General features: G+C 39.0%; 1 protein-coding gene across 1 annotated transcript in view; it reads left to right on the plus strand.

Annotated features, from left to right (window-relative positions):
- ADAMTS12 (ADAM metallopeptidase with thrombospondin type 1 motif 12) overlaps positions 1 to 27,742 on the plus strand; it is a 372,068-nt gene that overhangs the window by 191,452 nt on the left and 152,874 nt on the right. The window contains exons 4-5 of the mRNA XM_007961310.3: positions 24,268 to 24,464; positions 25,525 to 25,608. Coding sequence (XP_007959501.3) covers positions 24,268 to 24,464; positions 25,525 to 25,608 — 281 coding nt within the window. The remainder of the gene's footprint in view (positions 1 to 24,267; positions 24,465 to 25,524; positions 25,609 to 27,742) is intronic.

Below are 27,742 nucleotides of genomic sequence, written 5' to 3' on the forward strand. Positions count from 1 at the left end.
TGCTTAGGATTGTCTTGGCTATATGGGTTCTTTTTTGGCTCCATATGAAATTTAAAGTAGTTTTTTCTAATTCTATGAAGAAAGTCAGTGGTAGCTTGATGGGAATAGCATTAAATCTATAAATTACTTTGGGCAGTAGGGCCATTTTCACAATACTGATTCTTCCTATCCATGAGCATAGAATGTTTTTTCATTTGTTTGTGTCTTCTCTTGTTTCCTGAGCAGTGGTTTGTAGTTCTCCTTGAAGAGGTCCTTCACATCCCTTGTAAGTTGGATTCCTAGGTATTTTATTTTCTTTGTAGCAATTGTGAATGGGAGTTTCCTCATGATTTGGTTCTCTGTTTGTCTATTATTGGTGTGTAGGAATGCTTGTAATTTTTACACCTTGATTTTGTATCCTGAGATCTTGCTGAAGTTGTTTATCAGCTTAAGGTGTTTTTGGGCTGAGATGATGGGGTTTTCTAAATATACAATCAAGTCATCCACAAACAGAGACAATTCAACTTACTGTCTTCTTATTTGAATATGCCTTATTTCTTTCTCTTGCTTGATTGCGCTGGCCAGAACTTCCAATACTATGTTGAATAGGAGTGGTGAGAAAGGGCACACTTGTCTGGTGCCAGTTTTCAAAGGGAATGCTTCTGGCTTTTGCCCATTCCATATGATATTGGCTGTGGGTTTGTCATAAATAGCTCTTATTATTTTGAGGTATGTTCCATCAATACCTAGTTTATTGAGAGTTTTTAGCATTAAGTGGTGTTGACTTTTATCAAAGGTATTTTCTGCATCTATTGAAATAAACCAACTGGCATCATAATGACAGGATCAAATTCACATATAACAATATTAACCTTAAATGTAAACGGGCTAAATGCCCCAATTAAAAGACAAAGACTGGCAAATTGGGTAACGAGTCAAGACCCATCGGTGTGCTGTATTCAAGAGACCCATCTCATGTGCAAAGACACACAAAGGCTCAAAATAAAGAGATGGAGGAATATTTACCAACTAAATAGGAAGCAAAAAAAAGAAAAAAAAAGCAGGGGTTGCAATCCTAGTCTCTGATGATACAGATTTTAAACCAACAAAGATCAAAAAAGAAGAAGAAGGTCATTATGTAATGGTAAAGGGATCAATGCAACAAGAAGGGCTAACTATCCTAAATATATATGCACCCCATACAGGAGCACCCAGAGTCATAAAATAAGTTGTTAGAGACCTACAAAGAGACTTAGACTCCCACACAATAATAGTGGGAGACTTTAACACCCCACTGTCAATATTAGATCAATGAGACAGAAAATTAACAGGGATATTCAGGACTTGAACTCAGCTCTGGACCAAGCATCTCATGAGAGTTCATGAGATGAAGGGGGAAAGGAACAGTATTCCAGGCAGAACAAACAGCATGCAAAAAGACTCTATGTTGCCATAAAAATTTGAAGTTTTTCTATTTTTGTGAAAAATGTCATTGGTATTTTGATAGGAGTTACACTGAATCTGTAGATTGCTTTGGTTAGTTATATTATTTTAACAATATTAATTATTTCAATTCATAAGCATGGAAGATCAGTTTGTGTCCTCTTCAATTTCTTTCATAAGTGCTCTGTAGTTTATTGTAGAGGTTTTTCACATTGGTTAAATTTATTTCCAGATATGTTATATTTTTTTTGTAGCCATTTAAAGAGGATTGCCTTCCTGAATTCTTTTTCAGCTAGTTTTTTATTATTATTATTTTATTTTTTATTTTTATTTATTTATTTTTTTGAGATGGAGTCTCACTCTGTTGCCCAGGCTGGAGTGCAGTGGTGTGAACTTGGCTCACGGCAATCTCCGCTTCCCAGGTTCGAGCAATTCTGCTGCCTCAGCCTCCCAAATAGCTGGGATTACAGGTGCCTGCCACCACGCCCAGCTAATTTTTGCATTTTTAGTAGAGACGGAGTTTCACATGTTGGCCAGGCTGGTCTCAAACTCCTGACCTCACGTGATCTACTCACCTCAGCCTCCCAAAGTGCTGGGATTACAGGCTTGAGCCACCATGCCCAGCCCAGCTAGTTCATTTTTAGCATATAAGAAAATGACTGATTTTTATGTCTTTGCAACTTGTTGTATAGGAGATAATATGGGCAAACTATTCACCCAATAAAGCACTAACATCCAGAATATACAAAGTACTCAAACAATTCAACAGCAAAAAACATCCAATTAAAAATTATGCAAAGGCAAAGGTATGGAACCAGCCCAAGTGCCCATCAATCAAGGAATGTATAAAGAAAATGTGGTGTGTGTGTGTGTGTATGTATATGTATGTATGTGTGTATATATATGTATATATGTATGTGTATGTATATACATATATATACACACACACCCACACCATGGAATACTGCTTGGCCATAAAAAGGAAAAAAATAATGGCATTTGCAGCAACCTAGATGGAGTTGGAGACCATTATTCTAAGTGAAGTAACTCAGAAATGGAAACCAAACACCATATGTTCTACTTATAAGCAGGAGTTAAGCTATGAGGATGTAAAAGCATGTGAATCATACAATGGACTTTGGAGTCTCTGAGGAAGGCTGGTAGACAGGAAGGGATAAAAAGCAATACCCACATGCAAAAGAATAAAATTGAACCCTTATCTCACACTATATACAAAAAACTCTCAAGATTGAAACAATGAAACTCTTGGAATAAAATGCAAGATAAAAACATTTCTAAACATTGGACTGGGAAATGATTTCTTGCTTATAAAACCAAAAGTATAGGTAACAAAACCAAAAATAGACAAGTGGGACTATATCAAACTAAAAATCTTTTGCACAGCAAAAGACACAGTTAACAAAATGAAAGACATTTGATGGAATGAGAGAAAATATTTGCAGACCACATATCTGATAAGCAGTTAAAATCCAAAATATATCCCTACAACTCAATAGCACATAGAAGCCATTTAAAAAATAGGCAGAGGACCTAAATAGGAATTTCTTCAAAGAAGACATATAAATGGCCAACAGGTATATGAAAACGTGCTCAACATTCCTAATCATAAGGGAGATGCAAAGCAAAACCACTATAAGACATTATTTTACACCTATTAGGAGGGCTATTATCAAAAACATAAAGGAAAATGAATGTTAGTGAAGATGTGAATAAAAGGAGATCCTTTTACACTCTTGGTGGAAATGTAAATTGGTGCAGACACTGTGTAAATCAATACAAATATTCCTTAAAAAATGAAAATAGAATTACCATTTATTCCAGCAATCCTGCTTCTGGGTGTAGATTCAAAGGAATTGAAACCTGGATTTTCAAGAGATATCTGCTTTCCCATGTTCATTACAGTGTTATTCACAATAACCAAGATATGGAAGCGATCTGAATTTCCATCAATAGATGAATGGATAAAGAAAATGTGGTATATACATACAGTGGAATATTGTTGTCAAAGGACACAATTACAACAGATTTGATTTAAAGATATTAGTTGGTTTTTATTTGTGATTTTAGGATCAAACAACAACTCATTCTGTAGAATAGAATGGGTGTTCCCATAAACTGTGCAAAAAAGTTTGGCTTTATAAGCAGAAAAGGGCTGAAGAATGCAAAAAACAGGGAACAAAAAACTTAATTGGTCATTTGAAAGTTAATTTCCTTGTAAAGGTTAAAGCAGAAGAGCCTTCTTGTTGTACTAGGTAAAACTGGCCTGTCTGGGGATTAGGCTTTTATTGTTGTCTTTCCTGATTTCATGGAAGATCAGGTAACAACTTAGTTTTGTCTCAATGGCATGGAACTTAGCGTAAGTGACTCCATTTTGGTTTGGTTTCTTGGGCCTAGTGCAGAAACTCAACCTAAACCAATGCCTCCTATAAATTTTATTTAACACCATTCACCCTTAAAAATGAGGTAAGGATAGCACTGCCATTTGTGACTTTATGGTTGGCCCTGAAGGACATTAGGTCAAGTAAAATAAGCCAGACACAGAAAGATAAATGCCATATGATCTTGTTTATGTGTAGAATCTGAAATAATTTGTAGAAGCAGAGAGTAGTACAGTGGTTACCAGAGGATGGGGGGGAGGAAGAAATGGGGAGGTGTTAGTCAAAGAGTGCCAAGTTTCAATTATGCAAAATAAATAAGATCTGGAGATCTGTACAACATAGGGCCTATGATTAACAATACTGTATTATATACTTAAACATTTTCTAAAAGAGCAGATCTTATATTATGTGCTTTTACCACAAATGGGGGTAGAATGAAACTTTTTGATGTTATGGATGAGTTTATGACACTTATAGTGATGATGGTTTGATGGTACCATGGGTATATACTTATCTTTAAACACATAAAGTTGTACACATTAAATATGTACAGCTTTTCATGTGTCAAGCCTATTTGAATAAAACAGTTGAAAAGAAAAGAAAATTCATCCTCCAGGGGTGGTCAGCTGGTATTATATTAGAAAGACCATAACTCTTCAGATCTTAATCATCACCAGAGGCTTTGAAAATTAGCACAGAGAATGTCAGAAATGGTTTTATTGGTGAAATGAGAGACTTGCTAGTCACGTGATGCATATCAAAATAGATTCTCAATGGTAAGATTCAAGGTATTCAAGTTTGAGGAACGGGTATCATCAGGGTACTCCCCACCTGTGGATGAACAGGTTGTAGGAATCCAATGAGACCCATGGCTGTGCCTATAGAATGGCACTGAGGTATCATTTACAGTCTTGTTTCCAGCCACTCGTTAGGAGGCTTTCTCGTTGCCTAATGCCAAGGCATGAGGGTCCTACATCTGAAATAGCTTTACTTCTCCCTCAAGAGAAATTTCTAGTCAGGAGGTAGCATCCATCAAGCTCACAGTTGTATGAACTGTCCTGGGCCTGCTTTCAAAATAAATGTTTAATAAAAGGTCAGGTTTTGTCAATGAAAAAAAAAAAACATACAGTTGATTCATAAAGAAAGCAACTCTCATCTAAGTAGAGTTTGTGGTGACTGAGTTGAAAAAATAGATGTAGTGCCATTTGCCACTCATGGGCACTTTTGTACTGGGTGAGCCGGTTCATTTGAAGCTTATTGTACAGTAGACTCTTATTTATCTAAAAATATTAGCTAATGAAAGATCAGGGAAGTTACACCTTCTGTTTGACTCACACTCCTGTCTCTACCACCACACATTCCCATTGTTTAAAAACACAGGAGATGATGGAAAGTATTCAGTAAGAGAACTCAGATGGGCACAATTATTCCTCTGATGATTGGGAAGACCTGTGTAGGTCTTCAAAGACTCACGAACACCAACAATACCTGGTAATGCTGCAGCAGAAGAAATAATACCCTGGTAGAGATGCTAGGCTGATTCTAGAACCAGTGCTGGAAGTTACTTTATATAAATTAACATCAATTACCTTATCATTTAGTCAATTTCCCCTCTTTTGTAAAAGTGTCTAAGGGGAAGAATGACTTTCTAGTTGTGTTTTTTGAGCTTTGCGCTCGTTAAGATTCTGTGAACACAGTCATTTAGTGCTGTGTTAGTGACACTCTTCTTCTGTGGGACGGGTTATGGGAGACTAGTTTTTAGCCATCTGTGAAACAGAAAATCCACTTGATCCAGTGCATGCACCACCAGAGTCCCTTAAGGATTACTGTCAGAAGTTGTCACTCTCCTTTAAGTTCACATTAAGAGGAAACTTGAAAAAGGAAAATGATGAAGATGTTTTAGGATTTGTGGCCATGGGGAATTTTCCATCTTCATTTCAAACGGCTTAAGGCAGGCAATGGGAAAGATCCTGTGCTGAAGGTTATATGGGCTTTGTATCTTCAAGCTGAATCCCACAAGTTAAGCCTCCAGTTTGCAAAACACTTGGGAGACGAGGGTCCACCCTGCCTGGATTGCCAACTCTGAGAGTAGTTATTTAGAAGGCCAAGGTTATTGGGTTTCTTCTAACTTCATATGGCAGTCTCAGGACACCTTTGCCGTGGCCTGGATGAGCTTGCTTATTTTGTTTAATTTTATTTTATATTCTGACCATTTAAGATCTGAAGAGAACTTCTCAGTAATTCTAGATGTTAGGATTTGAGTAACTTCTTAATGATTCAGATCTGCTCCCAGGAACTATGCTGGGGTGGGTGGGGTGGTTGTCAATGGCACTCCCCTTTGAGCTTCAGGGAAAGCTCAGGAGAAAGAAGTGAATACTGGCCTGGTCAGTCTATAATTAGTGCAGATGGAATTCATTGGGTCACACTTAATGAAAAGAATAGCCAGGCAGCCAGAGCTCAACTAGTAAGGAAGGCGGAAAGAACAGATTTTGGAAGAGAGCAGTAGCTCTGCAGTACCAGGGAAACAAGTGGACATAGGTTCTAAGGGTGCTCAGGTGCTGGGGAGTAGAACCTGGAAAAAATCCCTTAGTAGATGACAGCTGCAGTAGGCCCTTTCATAGGCTAAGTGTATTTGATTAACTTTATCTTGTTTTCATTTTTTTGTGCTCATATCTATAATTTCCCCAGCTTGGGATTATATTGTATATGCTGTTTTTGTCATGGACACTTTGTCTTTCCCTCCCTCATCTCTATCCCTCAGAAGCTGCTATCCTTGGTGCTAAGTCCACTCAAGAAGGAAATACAGATCTGGAGCTCAGAAGGGCTGTCTGGGCCAGAGTTGTAGTTCACCACTGGCTCTGCACTAGAAATTTGAGGAGTTACATGTAGGTTTTGTTTAAGCTATTATTGTATGAGCCTAGACATATACCTTTTAAATAAAATTTTTATCGAGATAATTGTAGATTCACATACAGCCGTAAGATATAATACAAAGAGATCTCATGTACCCCTCACCCAGTCTCACTGAATGATAACATCTTTTAAAACAGTAGTACAATATCACAACCAGGATGTTGACAATGATACAATCTACTGGTCTTATTCAGATTTCCCCAATTTTACTTGTACTTGTGTGTGTGTGTGTGTGTGCGTGTGTGTGTAATTAGTTCTATACAGTTTTATTGCAAGTATATTTTTGTGCATCCACTGACAGTCAATATACTGAACAGCTCCAGCCCCACAAGGATCCCTCATGTTGATCTTTTAAAACCATACCCACCTCCCTACCATGCCCTCATCCCTCCATCCTAACCCTTGGTAACCACTAATCTATCCTAAAATTTCTAAAATTTTGTCACTTAAAAATGTTATATAAATGGAATCATAAAATGTGTAGCCCTTTGGGATTGGCTCGTTTCACTCATAGTAATTTCCTGGAGAGTTATCCAAGTTGCTGTGTCCATTAAGAGTTTGTTCTACTTTATATGATCAAGTAATCTTCCACGGTATGAATGTATCCTTCACTGGTTGAGGCGGATTTGGGTTGTTTCTAGGTTTTAGCTATTATGCATAAAACTGCTACAGATTTTTATGTGGACGTAAGTCTCCATTTCTCTGGGATAAGTGCCCAAGAGTAAAATTATTGAGTTGAATGGTAATTGAATGTGTAGTTTTATAAGATACTGCCAAACTGTTTGTTAAAACAGAGTGCCTAGACTATTTTATATTTCCACCAGTAGTATATGAGTGATCCAGTTTCTCCACATCCTCAACAGCATTTGGTGTTGTCACTATTTTTTTATTTTAGCCATTCTGATAGATACGTAGCAATATTTCATTGTGGCTTTAATTTGCATTTCCCTGATAGCTAATGATGTTGACTAACTTTTCATGTGCTTTTTTGACATCTGGATATCTTCTTCAGTTCTCTTTGTATATTTTCCTTGTTTTTGTATTGTTACTCTTAAGTTTGAAAGTCTTTTTATATTATTGATACTAATCCTTTGTTAAATATATAGTTTGAAAATATGTTCCCCCGGTAGGTAGCTTGTCTTTTTATTCTCCTCAAATGGGCTTTTTCTTTTTAGTAGAAGCTTTCTTGAGATATAATTTGCATACAATTCACTATTTTAATGTGTACAACAATCTGGTGGTTTTTAGCGTATGCACAGAGTGGTACGACTACCACCAAAATCAATTTTAGAGCTTTTTATCAATCCAAAATGAAACTTCAGATTTCACATGGGCAGAGAAAATAACTGTAAATTTGATGAGGTCAAATTTATTATTTTTTTTCTTTTATAGACTGTCTTAGAATTCGTGGCCTAGTCCTTCATCCCAAATATTTTCTCCTATATTTTATTCTAAAAATTTTTATAATTTTATATTTTATGGTTAAGTTCATAATCCATTTTGAGTTAATTTTCATTTAAGAAGTGAATATTAGTTCAAGGGTTTTTTTAAAAAGTTTTTTCCTGTTAATTCCCAATTACTATAACATCTTAGTTGAGAAGATCATCCTTTCTCCTTTGAATTGCTTTGCACATTCGTCAATAATCTGTTAGGCATCTTTGTGGGGGTCAATTTCTGAGTTCTCTGTTCTGTTCCATTAATCTATATGTCTATGCCTCCTAACTTAAGCTTTTTATTTTTATTTATTTTTATTTTTTATTGTTTGAGATGGAGTTTTACTTTTGTTGCCCAGGCTAGAGTACAGTGGTGTGATCTCAGTTTACTGCAACCTCCGCCTCCCGGATTCAAGCGATTCTCCTGCCTCAGCCTCCCAAGTAGCTGGGATTACAGGTGCCTACCACCACACCAGGGTAATTTTTGTAGTTAGGGTAGAGATGGGGTTTCACCATGTTGGCCAGGCTTGTCTTGAACTCCTGACCTCAGGTGATCCACCCACCTTGGCCTCCCAAAGTGCTTGGATTATAGGCATGAGCCACCACCCCCAGCCACATATTTTTAACTTACTTAAAACAAGTAAGTGAGTTTATTTCCAAGAGACATTTAGCAGTATGCACCACCACACCTGGCTAATTTTTGTATTTTTAGTAGAGACGGAGTTTCACCATGTTGGCCAGGCTGGTTTCAAACTCCTGACCTCAGGTGATCTGCCCACCTGGTTCTCCCAAAGTGCTGGGATTAAAGACATGAGCCACTGTACCTGGGCTTAATTTAAGCTTTTAAAAATGTAATGGACCTATTGGGGAAAAATGGGGCTAGTAATATCTGCTCTCTTACCCCTAGGTTGTTAGAAGAAGCAACTACTGCGTTAAAGGCATTGGCGCTGTGAGCTGTAAAGCAATATCTGAATGTAATATATTACTATTGAGAAGAATATAGAGATGTCACTCATTCTGCCTTTACATTTTTTCAGCTTATCTCATTGGCATTCTTCAATTTTTATATTTGTTTTCTGGGAACCATGATGAGTGAGTTACTGCTCAGTTAGTTAGGGACATGAGAATGGTCCACTGTATGGAAACTTTGCAGCAAAGTTAGGATTCCTGCCCAGCCTCTATCTGCAGACCTTTTGCAGGCTTGCTGGATTCCTCTCATCATCCCAGCTTGTGTAGATTCAGAAAGATAAGATGATTTTTGTAGGACTCAAACAAATTTACAAGAAAAAACAACCCCATCAAAAAGTGGGGGAAGGATATGAACAGACACTTCTCAAAAGAAGACATTTATGCAGCCAACAGACACATGAAAAAATGCTCATCATCACTGGCCATCAGAGAAATGCAAATCAAAACCACAGTGAGATACCATTTCACACTAGTTAGAATGGCAATCATTAAAATATCAGGAAACAACAAGTGCTGGAGAGGATGTGGAGAAATAGGAACACTTTTACACTGTTGGTGGGACTGTAAACTGGTTCAACCATTGTGGAGGACAGTGTGGCGATTCCGCAAGGATCTAGAGCTAGAAATACCATTTGACCCAGCCATCCTATTACTGGGTATATACCCAAAGGATTATAAATCGTGCTGCTATAAAGACACATGCACACATATGTTTTTTGTGTCACTATTCACCATAGCAAAGACTTGGAACCAACCCAAATGTCCATCAATGATAGACCAGATTAAGAAAATGTGACACATATACACCATGGAATACTATGCAGCCGTAAAAAAAGGATGAGTTCATGTCCTTTGTAGGGACATGGATGCAGCTGGAAACCATCATTCTCAGCAAACTATTGCAAGGACAGAAAACCAAACACTGCATGTTCTCACTCATAGGTGAGAATTGAACAATGAGAACACTTGGACACAGGAAGGGGAACATCACACACTGGGGCCTGTCGTGGGGTGGGGGTAGGGGAGAGGGATAGCATTAGGAGATATACCTAATGTAAATGATGAGTTAATAGGTGCAGCACACCAGCATGGCACATGTGTACATATGTGACAAACCTGTACGTTGTGCACATGTACCCTAGAGCTTAAAGTATAATTTAAAAAATAAATAAATAAATAAGAAAGATAAAATGACTTTAATAAGCAAAATGTGACATCATTATAAAGGAGAGCTGATATCCCCTGGTCACTTGGCAAATAGAAATAACTTAGAATTGGGCAGTTTGGAATTATCCAGGCTATTCTGAATTCTCAAAAAGCTAGACATTCATTCTTCTCTCCACAGATTTGTTCATCCTGCTTACTCAGTTGGCTCTCCCTTCTCCTCTGTCTAGTTGCATTCTGCACATCCCAAAAGACCTGCTTACCATCCTGAGAAGTAAAGCTATTCCATCTTGTTAGGAATAACGCTCAAAATCCTAAGGAAATTCAACACTCAAACAAAGAATTCTTAGCAAAGCAATTTTACTTCTGCGCAGAGGGGTGCCTCCTTACCCAGTCGCCATGAGAGCACACCCGAACAAAGGGGCACGAGAGCCTTTATTCCTGAAGCAAGTCCTGCCCCTGTACCCTATCCCCATTGGCCAGGGTCAGGCTGTACAATCTAAACTAATCCCGGTTGGCTAAACATTTGGTTTTTTTTAGATAAGGTGGGCACATAAAAGAAAGTGGAGAGGAGAGGGGAAGGGGCATCTGTGATAAGCTAGAAAGTCCTCTTTCCAAATAAGGAAAGGAATGTGAGCCAGTACTGATAAAGCCTGGTATTGTGGCATGCCTGGGCATCTAACAAAGGCAAAAAGGAAAAAAAGGAGAAAAAGGGAAAAAGGAGGGGGTACTATGAATTAAAGAATAAAAGATTGGTCGGGTTATTTGAAGAGAAACCTCATCATATCCCACAATCTGCTTCTCTAGATAGTGAGTCCCTTAATGTCAGTAAAGTTGCTTTTCCTCATCTCTGTAATTTCTGAGCCTGGCATGGCAACGGGAAACAAACAGGTGCTCACTGAATTCAGTTTACCTTGATCTCTTTTTCCCTTTAAATGCCTCTCTTCACTCTTAGTGACATTTAATCATTTATCATTTGTATGATTCTCTTTCTTATGGATGGCTTTTGTCTTCTCCAATAAATAAGAGAATATCTTGAGATTAAAAGGCATTATTTGTACCTTATCTTTCCCTAGAGAGCCTGGCAGTTTCTGAATACATACACACCTTATGCCTAATTAAATATCACAGTTTAAGTATATTGAATTCATTATCCCATTTTTGAGAAGAGGACATTCCAGAACTCCTATTTTTAAAGACTGGAGGCTTTAAACCACAGTCTTTAAAAAGAGACGTTAGAGAGGGAGATATGTAATAAAAAGCTTTTTTTCTTGGGCTAACAAGGAATTAATGGAGTGAAAGAATTAGACAACAAAATTTAGATGCTTAAAATGTATAGTCCAAAAAAGCAAGCTGAACTATGAAGAACAGCATTTCACATTGACCATATTAAGCCAAAAAGAACTGCCTAGGAGACTCTAATAGCTTCAAGAGGGCAGAAGTGGGCGGAGGCCCATAGGTGAAGCCAAGACTGGTTTGTCAGTATTGATAACATCACAGAGGTTATGAAGCTTTAGTAAATATCTCTATTGAAAAAGTCAACTCAAACTTGAGCCTTTACATAGTTTTTCTAGTCTTGGAAGCAGCCTCCCAGTGCAGACTTACTTCCCTTCCTTTGGTTTTCCTGGAAAGCCAGCTGCATGATGTCAGGAGATTCTTGCTGCCCTCGCCAGCTGTGACACTATCCCTGACCTCCATCTCTAATTAGATGAGGGAAAAACCAACCACGCTGCCATCAAGGATCCAGTTAGGATCCCGGAAAAGAATCTTCAACTTGTGTTATTGTCAAACCTCATTTAACTGGAATGCTTTGGACAACTGAAAGGTTTTGGACAATGGAATTTCTGGCTAATTATAATTTGTTAATTGACAGTCGGAAAACCCTGATTTTGATAACTCCAATTACAAGTACTGAAACATTAACACCTTAATAGTCACCTATTAGTGATTGTGAATCAGTGATTAAGGATTGAGTCTCTTTAGGGACACTATGGGACTTGTCAATGCAGCGATTAAAGTGCAGGAAATTGGATGAATCTGTATTCAATTTGACATCCACCATCTACCATGGAAGTTACTTTTTTAGAAAGTTGTTTTAAAAGTTTTTGGTGACATATACATAACGGAAAATTTACCTTTTGAACCATTTTTAAATGTACAGTTCAGTGGCTTTAAGTATATTCTATTGTTAGACAGCCATCATCACCATCCATCCCTCTCCAGTTTTTCCATCTCCCCAAACCCAAACTGTGTACCAAATTAAACAATTTTTCCCATTTCCCTTTTCCTCCCCGACTCCCATCCTCTGGAAACCAGAGTTCTACTTTCTGCCCCTGTGAACTGGACTACACAAAGTACCTCATGAAAATGGAATCATACAGTATTTGTCCTTTTGTGACTGATTGGTTTCACTTAGTATAACATCCTCAAGATTCATCCATTTTGTAGTATGTGTCCAAATTTCCTTTGTTTATAAGGCTGAACAATATTCCGTTGTATTGTATATATGACATTTTATTTATTCGTTTATGGACAGGAAGTTACTCTTTAAATCTCTATGTCACAATTTACTGATCTCTCTCTCTTTCTATTTCTTCCCCTCTCTCTTTAAAAAAGAGAATGAAAAAATAATTGATAAAAATTTCTTAATTGAATTCTGCTTTCTTGTCACTTTGTTCTAGTGGGTGAGGAACTAGGCAGCCATTTCACAAGGTGAGGGTGAGGATAAAACAGCCAGGCTGGTTAAAGACAAGGCTGTCCCTAATCAGAATTAAATAAACCTTAATTGAAAACAAGAGGAATTAGAGTTTTGGTCTATTATGGACCTCATCTCTTTAGTTGCAGATAGGACTGAAGAAAACAGAATAATAATACTGTGACTTTACTATGTGGCAAGTAAGGTGCTTGACTCCTTTCTTACAGCAATTATGTGAGTCTGACTTTAGATAAAATACTAAATAACTAGGAGACCCTAGATGGATATCCAAGTGTCTTGAGCTCTAAACCAGTGCTCTACAATACAAATATGTGAGTCACAATGCAAGTCACATAAGCAATTTTCAACTTTCTACTAGCCAAATGAAGAAAAGGAAAAAACAAGTGAAATAAATGTTAATACTTTTCCTAGCTCAAGATAATCCAGAATATTATTATTTCAATATGTAATCAATATACCTTATTAGTGTGATAGTTCACATTCTTTTTTATCATATCGAGTCTTTGAAATCTAGCCAGCACATCTCATTTTGCATACAGCACATTTCAAGCTTCCATCGCTGCATGTAAATGGCAGCCACCATACTGGTCTGGACTTCTCTAGACCAAGTGTTCTTTCTTTCACCGGAAAGTGCGTTCATGTGGCTCTCTGTGTTCAGTCTTTCCCTTTATACTTTATGTGTCAGAAGTTCCTTAATAGAAATGCTGGCTCTGATTTTCTAACCTTTTTACCTGTCAGGTACCGTCATAGAAGAATGGCTGGCTTAGTACCAAAAGGGTAATTTTTCTCTCCTTGATTTTGCATGTTTCCCTAGGTCTACTTTTCTGCCTTTTAAACAACCAAGAAATCAATGAAAACTCAAATTGCATAGGTTTATCTTTCTCAGTAATTATATAGGTTACTGTGTGATTGCCCTTGCTAGGGGAGCAATTTAGATGGTTGGGAGAATAGCCCTTAGTTTTTATGTTATGAGGCCAGACATTAATAAAAGAATTGGAGAAGAAATTTGAATTTTTAAATTGCTTTGGGCAGTATGACCGTTTTAAGAATATTGATTCTTCCTATCTATGAGCATGGAATGCTTTTTCATTTGTTTGTGTCATCTTTGATTTCTTTGAGCAGTATTTTATAATTCTTGTGATAGAGATCTTTCACCTCCCTGGTTAGCTGTATTCCTAGATGTTGTATCCTTTTTGTGGATATTGTGAATGGAACTGCATTCTTAATTTGACTCTCAGTTTGGATGTTGTTGGTATATAGAAATGCTGAATTTTGTACATTGATTTTGTATCCTGAGATTTTGCTGAAGTCATTGATCAGATCTAGGAGACAGTGGCGTTTTCTAGCTATAGAATCATATCATCTGCAAACAGAGATAGAGTTTGACTTCCTCTCTTCTTATTTGGATACCTTTTATTTCTTTTTCTTGACTGATTGCTTTGGCTAAGACTCCCAGTACTATGTTAAATAGGATTGGTGGGAGTGAGCATCCTTATCTTGTTCTGGTTCTCAAGGAGAATGCTTCTAGCTTTTGGTCATTTGATATGATGTTAGCTGTGGATATATCATAGGTGGCTCTTTATATTGTATGGTATGTTCCTTCAATGCCTAGTCTGTTGAGGATTTTTAACATGAAAGGATGTTGCATTTTATCAAAAGCCTTCTCTGCATCTATGGAGTTGATCTTGTGTGTTTTGTTTTTAGTTCAAACAGAACATTTTAAAAGCTGAATGAATATAAATACTATTTTTATAATAAGTTGGCATGTAGGACATTGTATTTTTATGAAATTAGATAATTAGAATGAACTGTAAATATGCTCATGTGTACGCAGGTATTCAATAAACCTGTATATATGTAAATATAGCCATATGTAAATATGATCTCTTTCATGTTCTTTAAAATTGAAGTCTCATCAGTATGGAATTACTTTGTTGCTGTCTGTTGAAAGAGCAGATGGTTTCTCAAGGTTTCTATGATATATTCTCTAATTATACAGAATTTTTACTCTTGACTTTGAGCTTGATTATTGTTGACTTGACTCACCAAGTTAATATTTGTCAATCTGGGAGTATGGGAAGAACTTAAATCTATTTATGCCCTGCAGTCAAGTTGGTGAAATGAAATATCAAGCAGTTACGTGTAAGCTGGGTGTAGCAGTAACAGAGATATTTGAATTGCAGGCTTCCGACTAACAGACTTGCTGACCCTTTGATGACAGTGGAGAGAGTGTTACTAAATAAGCAGTCCAGTGGGAATCACCCAGAATTTTCTTGTTTCATTTAAAAGTACATATGAGGTTTCCAAGCATAAATAGTGTCCACTTTCCCTCTCAACTAAATCTTAGTACCTTCAGTTCTCTTAAGAAGATACACATAGGACTCATGGGACTATTTTCTCCAGAACAAGAGTAAATATGTGACTTCTCTGAAAATACTATTTTTGGAAGCCATTGTGGGAAATTAGTCTTATTCCTATGTTAACAGACTGAAGGTAGTAAAAGAGAACTCACTGTTTATTTATACGTAATCAACTTGCTGATCTGAGGGGACAGATCAAATGCTGTCACTTGGAGATGAAAGCAGCTCACTCCTAGGATTACAGACTCTGAGAAGAGAGAGTGCCTCCAAACATGAAGGGAAGAGTTAAGTCATCATGTCACTTACTTAGGATAATATGGGTTTTGGGTGGCAGAAAATCCCACATAAGATTGATTTATTTAAAATATTGTTACTGAGTAGAAGGAATTATTCTAAGTGTTCGAGGTAAAAGGAGTGAACAAAACAGACAAGACAGCCCTCTTCTATTCAAGTTGAAAAATACTTTTATTTTTCTCACATATAAATGGAATTTGGAAATAAAACATCCCAGGTTTTATCTCCATAATCAGGGACCGAGGCTCCTTTTATTGTCTGTCTTCTATATTATTCCATCTTCTTCAACATCTGGCATCCACTTTGTTGAAACCATCCACATTCAGGCCAGGAAGGAGGCAAAGGAAGAGAAGGGGCTCTGCCTTCCCTTTAAATTCTGAAAGTTACATGTAGCCCTTCCTCTTGTGTCTTATTGGTCAGAATTTAACTGCAAGGGGGCTGGGAAATTTAGTCTATATTCTAGGAAGCCATGGACCCAGGAAAAGATCAAGGAGGAAGAGAGGAAGAACAAATATTGAGGACAACTGGCAGTCTAACACAGTCATCATAAAGGAAGGCACAAATTGCCTCAGGCATGTTCAGTATTTGACCTGGTAAGTTTTAAGGACTTGATACAAACAACAGAGAAGGGTCCAGGCCAGTGGGGTAGGGACACTGAGAGGGGGCTCACCTTAGGATAGTCCAGATCTATTTAGACAGCACTAATTCATTTTTTATTCTTAGGTCAATAGTTAGCCTTAGGTTGGTGTGAATATTAAGAAAAGCCTCTCAAGCAGTTTGCACTGTATTTATTGAGCACATACTATACTTGTAGGTCTTAGTCAGTAATCTCTAAAAGTGCTGCCAGGATGTGTAAGGAGGTAGACATGGAGTTCCAGCATGGTCTTGTCTTTGGAAGGTCCTGCTGAAGCTCAGGACCAGCCCTAAGTAAATGCTAGCATGACTCCCTGCTGGTCCATCACCTATCTTTCCACAGATGGAAGATAACTCCGTTTTCCAAGAGACTTCTCTTCCATGTCTCGCCTGCTTCCCTAGTGGCTCTATTTAACTAACAGTATTTCTGGTCCGGCAAGATAGAAACTGTCCTTAAGACCAGGGAGAACCCTAAGAAGAAAGCATTGTGTTCCCACTCTATGGTTCCTGGATAAGACTTTGCTCCCCTTCATTTCCATATAGATCATCACAGAATGACAGGCTTATAATATGAAAAGACTTTAGTATTCATTGAATCTCACTTCCTTCCTGAGCTAGTATCCCCTAAAAGTTGTATTTTTTCTAGCGACGTTCCTCAGAACACTAGGTATTAATGGGACCTCTAAAAACAAAGTGAGACTCATTGTCTAGAGAGCTTTGTAAACTTGTACTAAATTTCCTGGCAGGAGAGTCACAATATAGGTAGTCTTTCTTTTATAGGCTGGTAGAAACTTTATACCCTACATGAAATGTAACTGTGCAGGAGTAAACTCTTTTTGAACCCTTGCAGCAATGGCCAGCTCACCATTGAGGACATGGACATAGAAACTGTAAGAAATGTTTTGGGAGGCTTGGGTGAAGCGTGAAAGTCCCTGAGTTATCCCCCAGTCCTCAGTCATGAAGCTAAGGGAACTGTGTCAGCAGAGTTCTATCGATGTCTAAGCATGCTGGGACTCATTATCCACTTGGTTGATTATTTCATTTTTTGTTTATTTTACTTCTGCCCCCAGCAGCCTCCTCCACATCTGGTCTTCATTGTGAGAAATGCATCAGCACATTTCTATGAGAGTGTGGAACGGAAAAAAGTGTGTGGGGTCAGACCTCAAATCAGTGGAATTACTTTGCATTACAAATGTTAAATAGATAATGAACAAAATAATAATGGAGGTAATATAAATTTAATGGATTTAATATAAATCTATTATTATATCTAATATAAACGTATAAATAACAATGGATTTAATATAAATTCATTATAAATTCTCGACTCATTCAGATTATTGACTCTCTGGAAGGATCTTCAAACATCCTTTTTACTTATATTTGATGTAATTATGTTGGTATTTTGGGAAGAGTCATGTGTCCCAAATGATCTACCATTTCCATCTTTTTGACGTATTCTGAATGAAGTGAGTGCAGTGTCAGGCAGGACCATCCAGCCTTTGGGAATACATCTCTTTCTTTCTTTCTTTCTTTCTTTCTTTCTTTCTTTCTTTTCAGGTGCTTATACTTTTTATCCATACCCTTAAGCTGGGATGTACTTGTTTTGGGGATCTAGCAATTTCTAACACTTAGACTCAGGTTGCTTTCTTTCTTTCTTCAAAGGCAGCTGTTTATACTTCAACAGTGGCCAATTTTGAGAAGTGGATAGTCTATTACTTAAGTGTAAAAAAAAAAAATTCTTTGTTCACAGTTAGCAAGGTAAACTTTCTGTGGAGTAAAAATGAACTTCCTACGGAGACCCTTCAAATCTTCCCAAAGCTGGCCTGGGGAGTTGGGCCCCTCGGGCTGCTCAGCCGTTGTTGCTAACGGATGCACACACCTGCACTGGTGTTCGACTCTGGTGGGGAAGGCCACAATGACCTGCCAAGAAGAGGGTCTGGGTGCAAGTGTGTGGTAGCCCTAAGTAAATGCTAGCATGCAGCAGATAGCTCACAATTACGCCTTGGCAGTGGAAAGGTGTGTTTGCCCAACTCAGAGAACACTAGAACTGGAAGAACCCCAGAGATGGTGTCATCTGGTGGTTTAAAGATGCACCATGTGGAACCCCCTTTGGGGCCACCCACCATACCCCATGACCCCAGCAGCTTTGGGGTTCATTCTTTTCTTTACTTTTTGCATAATCTTTGTATGAAGGAAAGGTTCCATGACTCACAAAAATAGGAATTCGATTCAGTTTCTTCATTAGACAGGGGAGGAGATAGTAATATTTGTCCAAGGTCACAGGTAGTTTGGGCCAGGCCAGTAGGCATGGGGAGTGAGCAGCTATCAATAGTGGGCCTGGATAGGACCTATTAGTCTTAAGATGCTTTCCTTCTTTTTTCCTGATACCATCTCTCCAGCCCTCAACACTGGGTCCAGAACATCTTCCCTGAGTAACACTTGTCTGAGTTATATAAAGAACAGGACATTGTCTCCAGAAATCTAGTATCAAAAGGTCACCTACCTCCTACTGCACTCCTAGACAAATGTCCTTCATGCATTGCTGAAGACTGGTGGGGACCTGGAGGACTAGAACTCAGCTGGTTTGGGGTCCAACATCTTCTATAGATGATTTTTTTTTTTTGAGTTGATCCTTTCCATTCCTCATGCTGAAATTTTTAGGCAGGTGATCCCAGAAATCCCATTGCCATCTCCATGCTGCTAAGTTAAATAAGATTCACACTAACCCAGCTAAAATGCTGGTCCTGCTGCTTACTGGCTATGAGACTTTGAATAAACTCTGTAATCTCTCTGGGTCTCAACTTTCTCGTTTTAAAATGGCAATAATATTTACTACATGTTTTTATTGTGAGAATTAAGATAAATGATAAAATCCAAGAGTGTTTAGCACCAGTTGGGCTCTTGATAGGCACTGGATCCCAGGTGGCTGTTAGTGGCCGGGTTGCTGTGTTGTTGCCCAGGTGTCATGTTTCAGAAACCTTGCAGAGGTGGTGACAGAAAGGTGGGACAGTTAGGGTACTAGGTCTCACTTGTCTGGAAGCTGCAGTGTGGGCTGGAGAAGATCAACTTGAGAAGGTCATCTTGGGAGAAGCTGGACCTCAAACAAGGCAGTAGTAATTAGTGGCCAATTTCCAGTTAGTGGTCAACCTGCATTGGCTGGGCAGAAATCCTTCTCTGTTGGAAATCTGATATAAGGTTGTAGAAAAGAATCCAGATGAGGGAAGGGTTGGGCTGGAAGCAGAGCCTTGAGCAATTTTCTAAGTAGAATAGGCAGCCTCCTTGCTCAAACTAGAAACTACTGGCACGTTAAAAAGCACCCCTGAATGTACTGGAAACTTTGTAATTTCCAGAGTCTTCTGCCATCTGTGTTCACTTTCTTTGCTCCCTAGCTCTACTCCAGGTTCCTCCGTGTGGCTTCATCAAGGCATGATCCTTGCCTGCCTGCAGTGGACATGGACGCAGAGATCAGCAGTAGGTGAAGGCTGTGCTACCTGCAAAATCCCTAAAGAGAGAGAGCTTTGTGAAGAGCTGCCTGCAGTGCTTGGGGAAGGAAAAAGTACTCAGTAAATTGCATTTTCCAGGGATCTTCTAGAACTTCTGTTCTGTTAGTGCTCGGGTATACTGAACGCCTCAGCCAACGCCAGACAGACATCTGTACTCTGTTAGCTTCCATTTGGGAAAGTCAGTTCTCTGTCCTCTCTGAGCACTGGAAATTTTCCTTACTTAAGCTGCCCATTTGACTGGATTTCTCTGCTTGAAACAAGCACGTCATGGTCTCAGTGGGGATAATTCCTTAAATGAGAAAAGTCATCAAATGGAAAAAATTGACAAACCTGGCAGTTCTTCGTGTGTGGTTCATACATTGGTTCTGATTCATCTTCAGTTCTTCGCTTGTGCATTTGGTATTTACTGGGTGCCACTTTTGCCTGTTATGGTATTAGGATTGGGGCAAAGGCCAAAGAAGATGTTTTTCTAGCCCTTTAGTTGCTTAAAGCCTAATTAGAGAGCCCCTTAAATAACAGGAAATTATAGCAATATAAAAAGTACTCAGATTGAAGTGTGGCCAGAAGCTATGCCAGCTGAGAAGAGGGGTCTCTAAACGCAGTGGTGTGTATGATGGGGAACAGTGAGGCGAGCTTCCCAGAATCATCAGACCCTCACCTGACCCAAAGAACTAGCTGTCTTTGTTATCAGCTTTGGAGATAAATGTGTAGGGCTGGTTTCTCGTACTTTCTGAAATTGCTTAGTAGAAACAATTCTTCCATCAAATCTGAGATTTCACTAGAACTCTGCAGAATCAGTCCACATATATACAGTCCTCTCCCCCAGCTCAGTCCTGTTAAGGCCCAGTTCAGATCCTGCCACTTCCGCAAAGCTTCCGGCTCTATCTATAATATAACTGATATTTCTCTTTGGGAATTACTTGAACCCCAGTGATGACAATTTTTCTTGTGTTCATGTCTCATCACCCACAAGTAGATTGGTTGTTGCGTAAAGTCAAGGATCACATCACCTACTTCTTTGTCTCTACTCAGGAGAGTAACTCGGGCCTTGCCCGGAAAACCTATTGTATAAATGTTTGTTGTGGCTGTAGTGAAATCACACAGATGACTGAATCTGTCATTTACTATGTGACTTTAGGAAAATTACCTAATCTTTTTGAGCCTCAAGTTCTGTATCTATAAAATGGTGATCATAAGATGGCTTATCTCATAGATTTGTTGGCACAGTTAAATGAGGTATGGTGCTATGTGCTTACTAGAGGACCTGAACTTTAATAAGTGCTTAATGTAGGTTTTGTTGAAAATTTTTAAATAGATATATGCCTTTAGCAGACCCCATGTCTCATTTCCACATTTCCTTCTATATGACTGTTTACTACTGAGTAAGTACCTATTTGCTGGAAAAATGAAAGTAACTTGAACTTTAAAGATGTCTTTAAAAAAAAAAACAAAAACTCGTGTCTTAGTTAGCTCAGGCTGCTATAACAAAATGCTATAGACTGGGTAGACTGGGTGTCCTAAACAGCAGAAATTTATTTCTTACAATTCTAGAGACTGAAAGTCCAAGGTCAAGTCCAAGATCTACCTTTCTCTCTCTCTCTCTCTCATATATATACATATACACACACACACAGTGCCTATATAAAGGGAAAATAAATATATGTATATATATTTTCAGTGCCTGTGTGTGTGTGTGTGTGTGTGTATATATATATATATAGAGAGAGAGAGAGAGAGAGAGAGAGATGTATATATCTTCCTGCTGTGTCCTCATCTGTCTCCTCTCTCTGAGAGAAAGAGAGGGCTCTGATGTCTCTTCCTTTTCTTGTAAGGACACTAATCCCATGATGGGGGCTCCACTGTCACAAGTTCATCTCAGCCTAACTGCCATCTAAAGGCCCCACCTCCAAATACCATTACCTTGGGGATTAGGGCTTCAACATCTGCGTCTGGGCAGGATGCAAACATTCAGTGCCTAGCAACTCTCTTTATCAACACTGAGGCATAAAAGGTAGAAAAAGGGGAGAATAAAGAAAAGTAAGTAAAGAAAGACAGGACTAAGGGGAGCAGAGAAACTACTTCTTTTTTCTACATATTTCTCACCCATGACAGCTTCCTGCTAGCACCTAACAGTAGATATCTGAGGGTGAGGACAGAGGCTGCAGCCAGGAGCACAGGGTTCTGCTTTAATGAGGGGCTGTGCACCGCACAGTCTTTGCCTGCTGAGGTGAGCTGAAGCCTCTGTGAGGGGACCGCCACCCAGGGGAGGGAGGTTGAGCCTGTAGGGGCCAAGGGAGAAGAAGGGCTAAGGCCCCAAGGGCTTTGTGAGGGCACTGGGTGAGAAAACTGTCTGCCAGTCACCCTCACACACAAGGTCAGGGCGGCACGGAGCAGCCTCCTGGTTACAGCAGACCTGTCCCCGCCCAACAAGATAGGAGGGGCCTGAGAGAAAGATGGGACCAAATCCACATTGACCCAATTCCTGTACTCAACCCAACCTGTAATAGACCTTTCAGAAAACATCAGCCCATGTGGGCTCAAAGGAGGCCGGCTGCTTGGCTTATCCAGAGAAATCTGAAAGCAGATAATGGTTTGAAAACATTTGCGTGAGATTCAAAAAAGGGACAAAAGACTGATGGGGGAATGAGGGAGGGGGTTTCAGAAAGTTAGAAACCATTGGTAAAATCTTGATATTTCTTACGGAATTCATGCTTCCCCATGCAAAGTGAGTGGAGAAGGAAACTAGAAAATGGTTCCATTCAGATGAGGGGTTAATCATCTCCCTGTTTTAAAATCTTCATAGGACTTCCCTCCAAAGTTTACATAATCCCAGATTATTTCTCAGAAGTGTCATATCAAAGTACAGCATTATTATTTTGAAGTAAAACTCACAACGCTAGAGTTTGAATTTATTTAGACCTATGATGATGTTTCATTTATTTTGTCAATATCACCAAACGTGTTCTAACTTCATATGGACAGTGAAACTGAGGAACCAGGAAGGGTTACACACAAATCAACGTAAGCAACTCCCACAGCCTAGAGAGCACCAGGGGAGAGGGCAGGATATGGTGTTAGTTGTCCCAACTCAGGTTCTGAGGCAGGGCCCCAGGAGGGGGTGTAGTTCTAGATGTTTCAGAGAACAGGACCAGAACTAACAAGGAGGAATGACAGAGAGGCAGGTTTCAGCTCAATGCAGTCGAGAATTTCCCAATAGAACAAGATGTCCTGTGAGTTGTTGAGTGTCCCCTCCTCCTGCTGAAGTATTCAAGTTCAGACTGGATGGCCATTACCAGAGATTAGGAAGGGGACATGAGGTTTGCCACTCTGCTTCGATGTTCTGCCCCTGCCAGGGGCCCAGGGTGCAGATGAGGGAGAGGCAGGAAGTGTTCGTGGCTGTGATCCTGACAGGAATCTTCAAAGAACCAGGCGCTGCCCCTGTATCAGCCCAGGCTTCTTTCTTTACTCTCTTCTGGTCAACCTGTCTTTCTTCAGCACCCTAAGCCATTCTGAGCCCACTGGAACTTTTTACACTTGACTTCCACTTGGGTTGAGTACTTGCTTCCTGATGTGTGAGGTAGCCTTTTATTCATTTTGATTTTGAACAGACCTCTTTCAAGTTGGAACGTGCTCCCTACTTACAGTATTCTGGGATTTTGAGAACGATTCTGAGAAGCTACTGTCTGACTTCCTTTATCATTCTATAGCCTCTCCTAGATTTCATCTTCCAAACCGTGACCCTCATATATCAAATCCTTTTCATACTAAAATCTGTCAGTCACTTTGATAATTTTGCTGTCCTTCTTTGGATCTTTTCCACCTCTTTTTGTGCCATCTTCAAGTGGAATGCCTGGAACCTTCGGCAGGTTTTCAGCTTATATATACTACAGTTTTATACATGTTTACTCTGTAGGAAACAGTGTGGTGTATATATTTTTAAATGGATGATTTTAGGGCATAGAAAATACTGAGTCTTTTACTGACTGATGGGCTGCGCAGCTTTGGGAAAGTTATTTAATCAGCCACTTTGAGCATCAGTTTCCACATTTGCAAAATGGAAAGAAGAATATGTACCTTAGTTATTCATGAGGATAAACAATGTGGCATTTAAAAGCCTGGTATATTGCCTTGCGTACAGTAGGCACTGAATAATTTAGAGGAGAAGAAGAAAGAGAAAGTTCCCATTGTTGGTTATGTCTTTTCAATAGTGGAAGACATCATTTAACGTAGTAGGTAATAAACATTTTTATAAAGCACTTTTTGAACCTCTCTGTAAGATTCAAATTTCTCTTGGTCATATTCGTTTAAATTGGTCTAAATTTCAGTCATGTATGTAAAGACATTGCATTTATATTATGAAAGTAGATTAAACTTATGGCCTTGCATCTTTACAAACATAAGTAGATAATATATGAGACATATACAGTGTTAGACCATTGTCTTCTGTTTACTGTTTAGATAGTGTTAACATCTCCCAGAAGCAAGAGCTATGGCGGGAGAAGTGGGAGAGGCACAACTTGCCAAGCAGAAGCCTCTCTCGGCGTTCCATCAGCAAGGAGAGATGGGTGGAGACATTGGTGGTGGCCGACACAAAGATGATTGAATACCATGGGAGTGAGAATGTGGAGTCCTACATCCTCACCATCATGAACATGGTATGCCATACTACGTGGGGGCTGGGGCAGCTGGTGAATAGATGTCATTAGAAATGCTTACATAGGGCCAGGCTCGGTGGCTTATGCCTGTAATCCTAGCACTTTGGGAGGCCAAGTTGGGTGAATCACGAGGTCAGGGGTTCGAGACCAGCCTGACCAGCATGGTGAAACCCCATCTCTACTAAAAATTCAAAAATTAGCTTGGCATGGTGGCGGGCGCCTGTAATCCCAGCTATGCAGGAGACTGAGGCAGGAGAATTGCTTGAACCCGGAGGCCGAGGTTGCAGTGAGCTGAGATCACACCACTGCATTCTGCATTCCAGCCTGGGCAAAAGAGTGAGACTCCATCTAAAAAAAAAAAAACCTTATATAAATAAGAAAAGCCTTTCTTTGGTCCTTTCAACTTATTTTTGTAAATATATATGTGAAACTAGTACCTGCCTAAGGATGAATATGGATGAAAATTCGGGATAAATTAGTCTTTCCCTTAAAATTGTATATCCTGGGAACATTTTATCATTTATTAGTTACATATTTCTAGTAGGTATTTACCAAGTGACTCAATCCTTTTTGTGCAGCTTTGTCTCATCGGTTTATGTTAGTAAACCAAAGGGGTAAACTAGGCAAAGAACTAGAACATAATTTCCTCAAAGTGGTTAGAAATATAATTGGAATAAAGTTAATGACTCCTAATTTAAAGCTTTCTATTTGCATTATTGATGTTGTCTGCCTTCAAGAGGATGTTAGTCCTATTGAGATGGGAAAAGGTATTTGCCTGAGTAACTGATAATAAAAGAGGAGAATACTGTGGGCTGGGTTAAGAAAAGAAAAATGTTAATCCCTCAAACACACAGCCAAGCAATCACCCTGAATGATTGTCTTTAAATATTGTAATGTGGAATGAGCCATGTGTACATTTCACTCTTCTTAGCACACCACCCAACATTTCTGACCTATAAGAAAACCTTTATTTTATGTACATTACAATGCTATTGTCTCCTCTGGTGTTTATTTATTATCTCTTCATGTGGAGCTAATGGTTTTCTATTTCTGACCCTAGGTCACCGGGTTGTTCCATAACCCAAGCATTGGCAATGCAATTCACATTGTTGTGGTTCGGCTCATTCTACTTGAAGAAGAAGAGGTAACATTTTCCCTTCACTATTCTGCTATATATCCTCACACTTCCTACCTCCTTTTTTCAGGGGAGTTCTTGGTACACAAGAAAGAAGGTACCAGAAAGTGTTTGGAAGTCCATTGAGAAGGAAAATATTATTTCTGTGTTATTCTCTTGGGAATTCAGTGATACTGAGAGGGATATGGATATGGATATGGATAACATTTCCAAATTATACATAGTTGAAGTCTCTTGACAGTCATTGCATCTAATAACATAAACATAGACTCACCGCAGTCACCAAAGATGTTCTGCAAAAGAAATAGACTACATCACGACATGGTTGGATGGTTTCAGTAAAAGCTAAGGAAAACATGGAAATGTTGAACCTTTGATACTATTAATTTACTTCTTGCATATTTAACACAAGTCCCTCAGATTTGTGACTTCTTGTCTATCTGCACATTTACCTCTGGGGATTTCATATATTCTTAGAGACTTACATTTATGTAAATGTAAGTCTTATATAAATGTAAGAGATTTATATGTCATCTATGTCCTGAGACTCTCAATTGATACCTCCAACCAAGATGTCTTCGTTGAGCTTCAGGCTCGTATCCAATTACTTACTTGAAATCTCCACCTGAATGTGTCAAAGTCCCTTCAGTCTTGAAAACTTAATAAATCCAGAAAGGAACCTTGATTACTCCCTGCCTAAATCATCTCAATTCTGCCACCTCTATTCCCCAAATGACCACCTTACCCAACAGTACTATTATGCATTGGTTACGTAAGCCCAGGAGATATTCTTGATTCCTTTTATCATATCTTTCACATCCAATAGCAAGGCCCACTGTGGTCTTACTTCCAAAATACGTCTCAAAACCACCGACTGCTCATCATCTCCGCAGTCATCACATTGGTTTGGCCTTACAATATCTTGCATAGGCTACTGCAGTGAACTCCCAAATGGTTGCTTCCTATTTTCAGCCTTGCCATCAGAATTCATTCTCCATGGATGTTCATTTTAAATGCAGCCATAATTGATCATTTTAAATACAAAGTGAGGTGCTGCACTGCACAAAACCCTTTAATGGCTTTCTGTTTTTTTTTTAAGAACAAATTCAAAATTTCTTGCTGTGACCTGTGGAGACTTTCATGATCTTGCCTCCATCTGCCTTTCTGGTCTTTGCTTATGTTACTCTCTCCTTGTTTCCTACTCTCACACTCACTGTCTATACATTTGTGGTTCCCAATGCCTGAAACATCCCTCTCCTGGTTCTGCACATGACTGGCACCTTCTCATGCCTCCTGCCTCATGCTCCGTAAATGCTGCCTCTTCAGAGAGGTCTCAGTGACCAATTTATTCAAAGTAGACCCCTCTTATTGCTTTTCATCACAGGATGATGGCAGTCTCACAATTCATCATGATTCTGTGTATTTGTTTACTCTTTTTTTGCCTATCACACCTCTACCAGAATGTGAATTCCATGAGGACGGAAGCCTTGTGTCTTTTTTCTGTTAGATCCCCAACACCTAAAACAGTGCCTGGAATACAAATGAATGAATGATGTGAAATGTAATGAATGGTAGGATCAGCCAACTGACGAAATGCCCTTGCAATCTATAGAGCTTAACCAGCAGCTGGGATATGTAAAGAACAGCATCATTCATCTCCCTATCAGCAAGAGACCTGCAGTCAAAATGCCAAGGGAAGGCTTATTGTTTTCTTGACAGGAAAAGTCTCCATGATCATGTGTGTTAGAAGTTTATTTTTAAAACAATCTGTGGAGTGGGGATCCATTTTTTCTTCTTTCCCCTATAACCCCATCTCCCTTTGTCATCTGAAACATACCTTGGGTATCTTGGAATACCAATGGGTATGTCATTTCCCTTCCTGTGGTCTTTTATTAAGAAAATGTATCCAAAACTTGGAAAACAGGCAACATGAAAACTATATATCCTTTCAATGTTTAAAGACACCTCTATGAAAATGTAACTGGTTGTTTACCATTGATTGGGGCACAGATGTGGTAAAGTTAGATGTTGACATGTAGTAAATGATAGGGTACAAATGGTTTTTGCCTAGTAGAGGCGAAAATGATTTGTGTCCAGCAGAGAAGATAATTCTGAAGATGGTTTTATTGGTTGGTGGAACCAG

This window comes from Chlorocebus sabaeus, chromosome 4 (genome assembly GCF_047675955.1).
Source record: "Chlorocebus sabaeus isolate Y175 chromosome 4, mChlSab1.0.hap1, whole genome shotgun sequence".
NCBI classification, from domain to species: Eukaryota; Metazoa; Chordata; class Mammalia; order Primates; family Cercopithecidae; genus Chlorocebus; species Chlorocebus sabaeus.